The following is a 12306-nucleotide window of genomic DNA, read 5'->3' on the forward strand; positions in this document are numbered from 1 at the left end:
GGATCCTGAGGCCTCGCAAGCTTTCGGGTGCAGCCAGCCACAGCCAGCGCACATTGCTGCCTTCGCTTTGCTTTTTCTGTCTTGAAAGATTGGATGAGCTGCTTGAAATCTCACAACTTCTGATCTCCTCCATTGATTTCAGCAAAACCCAGATATATTTTTTTCCTTCTGCTGAATTGAAGATGCTGAAAACAGTTCCTGGTTCACCTCAGACCGGATGGATTTAGCAGAGTGATTTAATTCTTCCCATGCTGCTGGCTGTAGAAAGATCTTGAGTCACTTTACTGAGCGTATGTTCTTGCTAAGCTTCCTTGTAATAACTTATCTTCATGAGCTTGCTCAGCTGGGTGGGTCAGGAGGGAGCTGTGTGGCACCATCTGTTTGCATATCTTACCACTGATTCTGAGGCCAGATTACAAAGCCCAGAAAATTCTAAAGGACTTGTTTGGATCTATCCCCAAAGAACCCGGGGCCACGGCCACTTTAACCCAAACTGTGAATTGCTTACTGGGGTAATGGCCAGAACTCTGTACATTTGTTTTGACCTTGATTCCTATTTCACCTGCAAAATGCAATTACTCCCAGCGCCTCATCTTTGAACTGCTGGTCACTAACATAATGTGTGGCATCAAGCAAGGGTTCAGCAAATATTTGCTGAGTGATGGATGGATCACACATCTTGGCTAAATGTGTCCTAGTTAAGTTGACTACTGTTATTTTATTCTCACGCCACAAATCACAGATGTACAATACTTTTTTCAACTAAAATAGCCCCGATCCAGAAATGGAACAATTAGATTAGTTGTTTCCATATGGGTCAGCCAAACTGTGATCCCTACAATCTAATGTATGCATTAAAATAGTATCTATGTGTCCCAATTAACATATAGTGATACCATCCGCAGATTATGACATTTTTGTACCTTTAAGCCTTTTATCTTGGAAGGAAACAAAATTGCTCAAAAAAGCCCTCATTATGTTTTTTTTCTTTTAATCATCGAAATTAGAATAGCTTCTTATCAAACCACCTCTTATTTAAATCCAGATTTTTATTTTATGTCTGGCTTTCCAACCCTTTATCAAGAATTCGGAGGGCAGGCATGTGAGATTGTCAAAGAGGCACAGACCCAGAGTTTTCGGTGCAAGGGACACTATCTGCTAGTTGTATACAATGATTCTTAACTCCTGTCTTTTGCAGTTACTATAACTACCTCCTTTGTCTCAAAAATCAAGCTTTGCAAGCTGATCTCCCATGATGAACATGAAGGCAAATTCATCCCTTCATTGGAAAGAAAGCAATTTACTTGGTCATTGTTAGCTATAATTACCTGTTCTTGGATGATATCAATCTGCAGATTTTTTTTTTTTTCTCCTCACTCTTGTAGGTTTACTGTTTCATTGTGGCTTTACTTACTCCATTATTGCAAGGCCAATCTCTGCGGGATTCTCTACTTTGTTGATTCTAATGAGATGTACGGCACGCCGTCTGTATTTCTCACTGAAGAGGGTGAGTATAAAACAGAACCTTTAAAATAATACTGTAGTTTTCTTGTGCTCTGTTGGTAGTTATGTCTGGAATTAAGGAAGATGCTGTCAACGTGGTAGTTCAGCGAAAGCGATGATTTTCAAATGCGGCCTCATGTGAACCTTTTCTTTCTTTCTTTTTCTTTTTCTTTTTTTTTTTTCCTGGAAACGTAAAACACATGTTTTCTTTACGAAGGAATCCACTTGTGTGTTCTTTTGCTTGCTTTGTCTTTGTTTATAGGAAGATGGCACATGTTCTAGCCATAGCGCTCCTTTGGACAATTGTCGAAACAGGAGCAACCACTTCGTGCACTTTCTAAGTTTTTTTTTTTTTCTCGTGTTCACGAGCTCTCATTTTCCTTGTAGGCCACTTGCATATTCAGATGCATCTTGTCAAAGGAGAAGACCTTGCTGTGAAAACGAAGTTCACCATGCCTTTGAAGGAGTGGTTTCGACTGGATATCTCTTTTAACGGAGGCCAGGTATCTGTGCGCACGTCCCGCGAATCACTTCGGGTTAAGCCTTGCCATAAACTCAGGAAGCAGGGATGTCTGCAAGAGCACATTTGTGGCGAATGATAAACTCTTTACAACTCTACACTTTTTCAATCAAACTTTTATAGATGGAAGTTTAAATCATAAGAATCCTCTCCCATTTAATTAACTTTTAAAGTGCTTCTTTCGACCATATTGTGAATGAGTAAATAATATAGCCAGCTCTATGTCCACAATTATCTGGATGGTATCAGCAATTCAGTATTCCCCCACCCCCACCCCCCGAGGGAGATAGGCTTTGTGGAAATAAATGTTAAAGCAGCATCGGTCATGTTTATGCAGTGTTATCAGATCTACGACTCTTTTTTTTTTTTTTCAGGAAATTTATTGGTTAGCTCAGCCAAGAAATGGTTTGACTGTTTTTGGCAGTTACACAATTGCTGACGTTTGGCATTAAACAGACAAATAATAACCAACAAACCTAAGTGATGGCAGGACAGAGGGGCTTTATCTACTTTGTACTATAAAAACAGTGTACATAACTGTTTCAAACTCTCATAACACAGATTTTATGGATTGTGGCAAATCTGTTGTTATAATTGAAGACTATTCCATTTCTCAATACACTTGATGCCGATATGCTACTCTTCCCCCTCGTTTTACTTCCTCATCAGCTTTTCTTATTGATTTGTGATTTTCTGGTAACAAAAGTGGAAGAGATGTTTTGTTTGTCTTGTGTATTAGGTAATACACAGACTTCCCTTGGTGCTTAGGTTTATCACATTTCCTTTTTCCTGGAGAGACAAGAAATCAGGTCAACCCTTGTTGTCTTCCTAAGAAGAGTCTGTGAAAGGTTAGCTGGAGTTTTTTTGTATGTTTGTTGGTTTCCTTAACAATGTGAAGCGACACAGCTGTGGTCTGTGGTCCAGCTTCCCATTTATGTAAGGATTATGATGGCATTATAGCTTGGTTGCTGCTTGCTCCTAAGAAGGTCAGATTGGTTCTATGTGTCTCTTAAACGGGTATCAAATCATCAGAGCAAATCACAGATCTTATTTTGTGCCCTATGGATGCAAGGCTCTTTGCTCACGGGGCTTATCGACTATTTATGGGAGAAGCATTAGGCAGGTGAAGGGATGTCATAAGGAGAGCTTAATTACCAAATGACTCATATTGACTCAGGGAAGAGAGGTGGCACTTCACGCTGGGATGCTCGGGGAAGGTATCATGGAGAAGGTTCCTACAGATTGGATGGAATGGAGAGAGAGGAGAGGAGGCAACATTTTAGTACATCTTTGGGGGTTAGCAGCAGATAAGCCAGTTTGGAGTAGAAATGTGCAGACTGTAGAAAACTAACAGAAGAAAAAAAATTGTCTTTAGGGCTAGAATGTGGACAATCTTGAATATCACGGAATCTGGATTTCTATTTGCAAGGCAGCACTGGTGTCATGGAAGATTTTCGAGCAGGAGAAGAGTAGATCAGAGTAGTCCTTTAATTAAAGAGATGAATTTAATTTAGCAGAGTACGTGATGGGGTAAAGATTAGAAAGACCAGATGGGATAGAAAGAAAAAAGAAGTAGGGTTGGTTTTTTTTTTTTCTTTTTCTTTTGGTAGATTTATGCCTTTGGTCCTACTTTCCTTCCATCCTATCTGGTCTCCCTAATATCTATAAGTTCCCCAAACAGCATTATGGTTTTTCCATATAATCTCCACCCCTGTGTTGGGACTATCATACTCATTGATTTGACTAAATGGACAAGTGATTTCAAGCCAGTGGCTGGTTTAGAGAAACAATAGATCTGAGTCATTTTCTTCTCTGAACCAACGTGTTGCATATGGATGAATTGGGTTGGGTTTTATGCATTTGTTTGTCTCTCACCAACACAGTGTCATAGCCACACCTTTGAGACCCTTGCTCTGTGCTAGCACTGGGGGAGTAGAAGGAGCCCCTTAGCTCCAGGGTAGTCCAAGGCACGAGAGGAACACGGGACAGCTAACAACATTCTCAACAAAAACATTGTCACTGTTGAAATGCCAGTGACGATTCTCCGTGCTTAGGGAAAGGGAGTGGGGAACAGCAGCACGTGAAGAACACTCAGCGCCAACTTATTTCTCCCCTAAGGCTCTCGTGGGATCAGAGTAAAATTTCATAAACTCCTTGTAGTATACTACACATTTCCTCGTCTTTCTACGCAACACACTTTTGAGCACAAGTACACCAAACGAAGCTTTGGCTGGTAGCTTGGAAGCATCTGAACCCCACTGGGGGAAACTGGGTGATGGATATTGTTACCATGTGTAGTCATTTGGAGAAAGTAAATTTCTTTAAATCTTAAAACGTACACTGGGCTAGTAAAGCGTCCCTTTTATTTCTGCAGAAATGGACCAGGGGAGAGACCACACAACCCATTTTATGAGTAATTTATACCCAGGACTGTATTTATGATGTGAGGTGTTGGGGCATAACTGATCTTGTGTATTTCTCCCAACACAGATCATAGTAACCACCAGCATTGGACAGGACTTGGAAAGCTACCACAATCAGACCATTAGGTAAGTGTGATATTTTCTTTTTACGCAACATGTTGTTGGATAAGGATTAAGAAATCTTCATACATTAGCCTTCAACCCTCATGTTATTCCCACACTTCCTTATTCAGCTTTTCTGAACATGGACTGTGTCTGGTCTGCCCGAGAGCCAGTGTTTGCACTTTTTTTTTTTTTTTTTTTTACATCTGCAAACTCCTCTCCCTCCCCCGCCACAACATTTTTTTCTAAGCAAGAGAAACTATTTCTCTCTCCAGATCCCATTGTAAATTCTTCCCTTCGTGGCACCTTATAATTCATTTTCTTTGAAAATTATCTTCTGTGAGGGATTCTGAAAGATAAATCAAAGTATTAATGTTGCTTATTGAGAATGGTTGGTAGCTTTGGCCTAGGATAAAGCATAAAAGCAGACAGTCCTCATATTTATGTTTATAATCTAAATTTGAAATGCATGCGACTATTGATATTGGTGTAACTTTTCATCCTCGTGTAACCATTCTCCACAAGAGTTACGGAAGCTGAGAATTAGGTCTTTTGCCTGGCGTTTCATAATTTTTTAATTTCCTTCTGCATCCCTGTCTAATAGTGGGGTTTCTAGTGGCAGAACCATGGGGCAGGCTGCTTTGGGAACCCAAGATACCTCAACATGCCTAGACTATATATATATATATCTACAATCAAATGCTTAAAAATAAGTGTAAAAAACAGAAACACAAATTACCAGCTTTGCATGTATAATTTATGTATGCATGTATAATACACATGTACCAGCTTTGTCTGTACAATTTAAAAAATGTATCAGGCTAAAGGAGGGGGGCATCTCGTTCCTCCCCGCTGTAGTTACTCTACTACAGCGAGCAGGAAACTGTCTCTCTGAACAGGCCCGATCCCTCAGACTCCTCACATAATCCACATTTTCTTGGAAACCAATTATTGAAGAAATGAAAACAAAGAGAGGTAGAGACGCGGGAATGGAGGGGGGCAGGGCACACACCCTACTTTTCCCCCCCCTGTCATTCCGGTTTATATTTATGTCAAACTGCTTGCTTTCGGGCTCTGGGCAGATACAACAATTCTTATTTTCATGGCCGGATTAAAGGATTACAGTTATAAGGAAAGGCTAAAGAGGTGTTATTCCTTAGCCTGCAAGAAGGTCAGGGGCGACTTGACAGCTGTATTGGAGCAGAGAGGCTGAGGCCTGAGAACAGAGGGGAGGAAGGCTGAAAGGGTACCACGAGGACTTAGACCAGTCAGAAAGAGTTCAACGGGCATGAGTTTTGTTGTAGAAGAGAGTTCAAGAAGGAGAGAGGCCTGGCAGTTTGTTTTGGAGAAACAGATGCTATGTGGCTCCTTTGGGAGCGTCTGCTGGTCCCCTGCTCTGCACGGTGGGCCCCAGAAATAGAGGGTTTAAATTTTGGGATGTGAAATCTGAAATAATACCTCCTCTTTTCCTTCCTGACCCCCACGCCCGACCCCAGGATGTTTTTGACAGAAGATTGATTTCATAGGCTCTTTTTCATTCTTGACATAAGGGCTTCCTTTCATCATACATCCCAGAGACCTAGGTGCTGAGTTGTAGTTGGAGCGATCACAGGGTGATCCAGGGCTGGGACCAGCATGCGGGGACAGAGACATACGCCTTCCACATAAGATTTAAGGAGGTTCCAGAAAACTCCGTAATTGTATTAGTTTGCTAGAGTTACTGGAACACAGCACCATAAGCTGAGTGGCTTAAACAACTGAAAATTGTTGTCTTACATTTCTAGAAGCTAGGGGCTCAAGATTAAGTGTCGGCAGGGCCGTGCTCTCTCTGAAGGGTCTGGGAAAAGAGCTGTTCTGGGTTCTGAGCCTGCCAGGCCTGTCTCCAGCTTCTGACAGCTCCTGGGGCTGTGGTGGCAGGTGTCCCAATCTTCACAGGACATTTTCCCTGTGACTGTGTGTGTGTGTGCGGGTCTTTCGTATTTCCCCGTAGGGTAAGAACACCAGCCATATCGGACTAAGGGCCCATTCTGCTCTTATGGCCTCATCTCAACTCATTACATCTGCCATGACCTTATTTCCAAATAAGGGCACATTCTGAGAGCCTGGGGTTCAGACTTCAACCTGCAAATCTGGGGTAGGAGGGTGGGGGGAAATGACACAATTTAACTCATAACAGTAATCATGACAAATAGCATCTAACATAATATTGTAAGAAACAAAAATTAATGTAAGGAATAGACAATGAACAAAAAATAAAGGTGATCCATGTGATCACCATGTGATCATATCAGATTCCGGAGAGGAGGATGGATTATCAGGTACAGACCAACTCAACATTCTGCTTAAAACATTGAAATGATCTCTTACGTGGTAATAAGGGCAGTCCCGGACCCAGGAGTACCCCTTGCCACCTCCTCAGCTGTCCTGCCTGTACTCCTGGGACCTTCCTCATCAATAGAAGAACTGGATTTAATGTGTGGCCTACCTGGGATTCCTGTGGTTAGATATTTGGAATCTCACCCATCAGAGAGATTTTCGAGGGGGCCAAACCAATGAACTAAACATCAGATATTTCAGGTGGTTATAGGCATTCCATCATAGCGCTCCCTTTCATTCCTTGTTGTCGTATAAACATAATGATAGCTGCCGTCCCACAAAGGTGGTATAGAAAGATCAGTAATTAAGTGCTCAGGAGTGCAGTGCTACACACAAATGAAAGGCTGTCAGTGACAGTGGGTGACAGGTAACAACTTCAGGCCTGTATAGGGTTTATCCTTCCTTCATTCATCCAATATATGCTCATTCACCCAACCTGACACAGTGCCAGACTCTGGGAATAAAATGATGAACAAAAATAATACAGGCAATCCCTACCTGCATGGAGCTCAAAAAGACAAAAACAAAGCAAAACCAAACAAACAAACAAAAAAACCCCAAAAAACCCTAGTGGGGGGAGGCAGATCTTAAATAAATTCACAAATACATTTAAAATTGCATATCGTGGTGAATTCTGGGAAGGAACTGAATAGAATAATAGCTTCAGAGGATACCAAAGGGATCAGAATTTTCAGCAGGTTCCGGAGAAATGACATTTGAGATGGCGATTACTCTAAGGGGGCAGAGGGACAGCTAATTTGAAGCTCTATGTTCCCCTACTAAAGAATGCTCGAGCTGGAGCTGTTTTCTAATCCTGAGTGAGGTTTATTAAAAAACGCCAGAGATTCTTTTGGGCTGCCCGCGCTCTGCAGTGATAAACCAAGGCAGTCTCCTATGTCCAGATAAGAGTAAAGAGAGTTTGCCAGTGTGTCTGAGGTTTCCAGAAGGGACGGCCTGGGCCTTGGAACCGTGTTGCTCAGCTTTATGTCAGTGAAATTGATGACCATCAAATGGTGCACACACAGTGCAAGAAAGCACTTGCAATCTTTGTGCAGCCACGGAGGATTTTAGAGGAGAAAAATGTACAGGCGCTGATGGGGATGGAAACCAGGCTAGGGAGATTTCCTATTTAGCTCTTCCTTTGGGGTTCCCAGACCCAATTCCAAGATGGGGGAGGCTTCCCGCCTACCACCGCCAAGCAATTCTCAGACACCAGCAGGGTGTCCGAGAATTCACTGCAACTCCAACACGGTCTACCCAGAGATAGCATCAGACGGCCACAGAGTCAGTCCTACTAGGCTGCCCCCTCCCCAACTTCAGATACCAGTTCCAAGCCCATGCAGTAGATTGGAGGTTCCAATGACCTCCTCCTTAGGTTCTTTTTAGTTGCAAGATCAGCTGCCAGGACTCAGGGAAGTACTTACTTACATTTACCCATTTATTAAAGGATCTGATATAGGATACTAATCAACAGCCAGGTGAAGAGATACATAGGGCAATGGCTGGGAAAAGCTTCCATGCCCTCTCCAGGTGTGCCAATTTCCTCAGCCTCCATGTGCTCACAAACTTTGAGGCTCTCACCCAGGCCTTTAGGGGTTTTACCGAGGCATCATTACATAGTCATGGTTGACTAAGACATTGGCCATTGGTTGGTTCAACTTGCAGCCCTTCTCCCCTCCCTGGAGGTTGAGGGGTAGAACTAAAAGTTTCAATCCTCGAATCATATGGTTGGTCCAGCCTCTGCCTTTGAGTGGAATCACCTTCACTGATATAACAACAAACATCTTTACCACCTTTGACACTTAGGAGATCCCAAGGGTTTGAGGAGCATGTGAGCCAGCAACTGTGGGCAAAGATCAAATGTATATTTCTCTTTTAAAAAAATTATTTTTTTATTTTAGAGAGAGAGAGTGAGGGAGAGAAGGGAGGGAGAGAAAGAATCTGAAGTGGTGCAGAGCCCAGTGCTGGGGCTCAATCTCTCAACCCTGAGATCACGACCTGAGCTGAAATCAAGAGTCAGACGCTTTAACCGACTGAGCCACCCAGGTGCCCTCAAATATATATTTCTTATAAACCACAAGGTTGCAATTGTATTATGATAGTGATAAAAAAATTACAATCCCGTATCATAGGGACCAAGTAATTCATGGATCAGTTGAAAAATTCAGTTAAAGCAAAGATCCATGTAAAAAGATACTTACCATAAACATTTTATTTTAATGAAAAAAACCTAGAAACATACATTCATCCACCAATCTTTCCAGATAGGGCCTTTGTTATGATTCTACCTATAGAAGTTCCCTGTGGTCTTTCTTGCATAAAAGGCGCCCAATTTCTGTTTCTTACAAATAGAAAGAAAACAAAGACACTTGTGAAGCTGTCAGAGCCAAAATACATCTAGATTGCTTCCATTTTCTTCTAGTCTTCTACAGTTGTCCTAATTCCACACTTTTTGAGTAACTGTTCTTTTCTGAATCTACCGAAAATAGTCAACCTAATTGTTATAGAATGGACAACTCTTTCTTTCCAGTCCACATTTTATTGAATATAATAGTAAATTTTATAATTTTAATGACCATACAATTGGCACTGTCAGGTTTGGGAACAGACACTTCTTACTCTCACTAGGCATGTGATCCTGCTAAGATGACAGTAAAAGTCCGGCCGTGGACTAGGTTAATAATAATAACCGTAGTTAACTGTTATGGTGCTGAATTACCATGTGCCAGGTGCAGTTCTAAAGGCTTGTTTAAAAATTAGTTTATTTAATCCTTCCAACAGCCCAGTAGGTAGGTACTGTTACCTTCTCTACTTAAGCAGTGTGAAGCCTAAGGCTACAGAGAGTGGGCTCCAGCCGCCGAGCATCCAGCACTAGCAGGGATAGCCAGCAGGTGTGCTGGTGAGTTGGTTGAGCCGAGTTCCCTTAAGAGAGCTTCTACTGTAGAAGCATCGCGAGGGTGGCTGGAATGTTAAATCTTTCCATGGTCTTGAAAATCAAAATCAATTCATAGCTCTCAGAGATAATAACTTCGTGGTCCTAGAGGAAAATAAAGGGAAGGACCATCGTCTTCTCACGGCCCCTCAAGCCTAAGATTCTGAAAGGAAAAAAAAAATCCAGAGAAGAAGCACTTCTTTTCCATTTTAGCCACATTCTTGTAAAGCCAATTTCTGAGCATTCACTTTTGCTGCCCTCTGTGGATGTGTTCTCCCTTTTGTCTTCCTCTCCAGCCAGGTGCACCTGCTAGGGTTCGGGTTCCTTGGTAACAGTCAGTACAGCCTCTCTTTGGGGCTAACCCCAGGTTGCTTGGCTTCTCTGATCCAACGGCTGGTATCTTGCTCCATCCCTGTTGGCGTCACCCTGGCCCATTGCTCTCGCGGCTCGCCGGGCTCCTGGCGGCTTGCCTGACATTTTGTTTTCTTTCCATCTGCTTCCATCTGCCCTCTGCCTTCCCTGGCGCTTCCTCTTTGCTTGGCTTCTCACTTGATGTCTGTCTTGACCCCCTCCCCCCAACCTGCTGTCCACATATGATGGCACCTTGTTCACCTATCCTATTTTAGTTTTTAAATGGGTAATAAAGGCACATGTTTAAAAAGAATCAAAACTATATGAAAAGATATACAGTTAGGTGTCTTGCTTCTACCTCCGCCCCCATCCACTCCATCCCCTACCCTCACGCCCTGAAGAAATACTATTATTAGTTTCTTGCAGTGTATACTTAGACTTTTTAAAATGCAAATACCAAAAGAAAATCCATTCTCCTCTTTCTTGGATAAAATGTATGTATTCTTTGTTCCACACTTTTGTTCTACTTTTTTTCACCTAATATATTAAAGATCTCTCCAGGTCAGTACACAGAGCCTTCTGTTCCTTTTTTCAAGCTGTGTATGAGGAAAAGGCTCACATTTAGGATCCACTGGATGGCTGTGGGCCAGACACCTGGGGTTTTCCAGGCTTTGGTGAATATAAACAATGCAGCAAGGAACAACTTTGTGCATTTTATTCATGCTGGCCCATTTTCCCCCTTCGTTTCCCTTCCTGTTCCTTCAAGTCTTTCAGGACGAGGCGGACTTCCAGCATATCACCTGTGCTGACCTCTTGCTTTCAGCCTCTTCCTCCTCACTCTGAATTTTCTCTTGGTTCTTATCTAATAGGATATGTTGTTAGTTTTCCTTCACAACCACCTTCTATCCATTCAACAAGATTTTTTTTTCCTTTTCGAGCAAAACATTTCCAAGTAAAACTAGAGATTCCAAAAAATTCTAATTCCAAACAATTTTACCAATATCGAAAGCCGCCAGGTACTGAGTATTTATGGTGGGCCAGGCACTCTTCTGGGCATATACCATTACATTTCATTAGTCCTCCTAAGAATATAATTATTTTTTTAAAAGATTTTATTTATTTATTCATGAAAGACACAGAGGGAGAGGCAGAGGCACAGGCAGGGGGAGAAGCAGGCTTCCTGCAGGGAATCCGATGCGGGACTTGATCCCAGGACCCCGGGATCGCACCCTGAGCCCAAGGCAGAAGCTCGACTGAGCCATCCAGGCATCCAAGAATCTAATTATTAAGGAACTGATTTACTAATGAGAAAACTCAGTCTCAGAGAAGGTAAGGGACAGGTCCAAGGTCACACAGCTGGTAAATAGCAGAGTTGGGATCCTAGCCCAAGTGTGTCTGACCCCACCATGGTCTTATCCGCTAGAACTCAGCGTGACAGGCAAGAAGAAATTTGGGGGTGTAAGTCAGGGACCGTCAATGAAAGAGTCTCTTTTTTGAAGATCTGGTTCAGACCAAGAGCCCTCCTAATTCTTTGTTCTTCTGTAGCTTCAGGGAGGATTTCTATTATAATGACACTGCTGGATACTTCATTATTGGAGGGAGCAGGTATGTGGCCGGCATTGAAGGGTTTTTTGGACCTCTGAAGTACTATCGTCTCCACACTCTGCACCCCACACAGGTGAGCCCTGGCATCGAGAAGTTTCTGGGTGTTCATGCACGATGGGTGTGTGCCTCGGGGACGTGGAACCTCATGTAAACAAAAGATTTACCCAAGCCGGACCTCGCATTGGCTCTGTCATCAAACATAATTAATATGGAGGCTTTTCCCCCAGCAAACTCGATAATAGATTTCTGTTAAGGTTTGGTTCATTTAGTACTCATAAAATGGAAACCATTTACTTCCTCTGTTTTAATAACTACTAGCTTAATTATAGAGTAGATTTTTATCAGGCTGTTGCCTATCCAGTGATTAAGCTAATGAAAGGAGAGAATCTTACTTATTTGGTAGAGCTTCTTTTATGTGCTATTATTTAAAGTATCAGAAGAGGAGATGCTCTAACAAATTAAAATCTTGGTTCCGTTTGCTGCTCTCTTCAGAA

At 42.4% G+C, this 12306-nt stretch overlaps 1 protein-coding gene across 7 annotated transcripts in view; it reads left to right on the forward strand.

Annotated features, from left to right (window-relative positions):
- The window catches only part of SEL1L3 (SEL1L family member 3), a 101229-nt gene that overhangs the window by 25937 nt on the left and 62986 nt on the right, over window positions 1-12306 (forward strand). For all 7 annotated transcript variants that reach the window (XM_072737956.1, XM_072737959.1, XM_072737955.1 and 4 more), the window contains exons 4-7: window positions 1386-1507; window positions 1891-2006; window positions 4514-4572; window positions 11753-11885. In XM_072737956.1, the coding sequence (XP_072594057.1) occupies window positions 1386-1507; window positions 1891-2006; window positions 4514-4572; window positions 11753-11885 (430 nt within the window). The remainder of the gene's footprint in view (window positions 1-1385; window positions 1508-1890; window positions 2007-4513; window positions 4573-11752; window positions 11886-12306) is intronic.

Source organism: Vulpes vulpes, chromosome 14 (genome assembly GCF_048418805.1).
Source record: "Vulpes vulpes isolate BD-2025 chromosome 14, VulVul3, whole genome shotgun sequence".
Lineage (NCBI taxonomy): Eukaryota > Metazoa > Chordata > Mammalia > Carnivora > Canidae > Vulpes > Vulpes vulpes.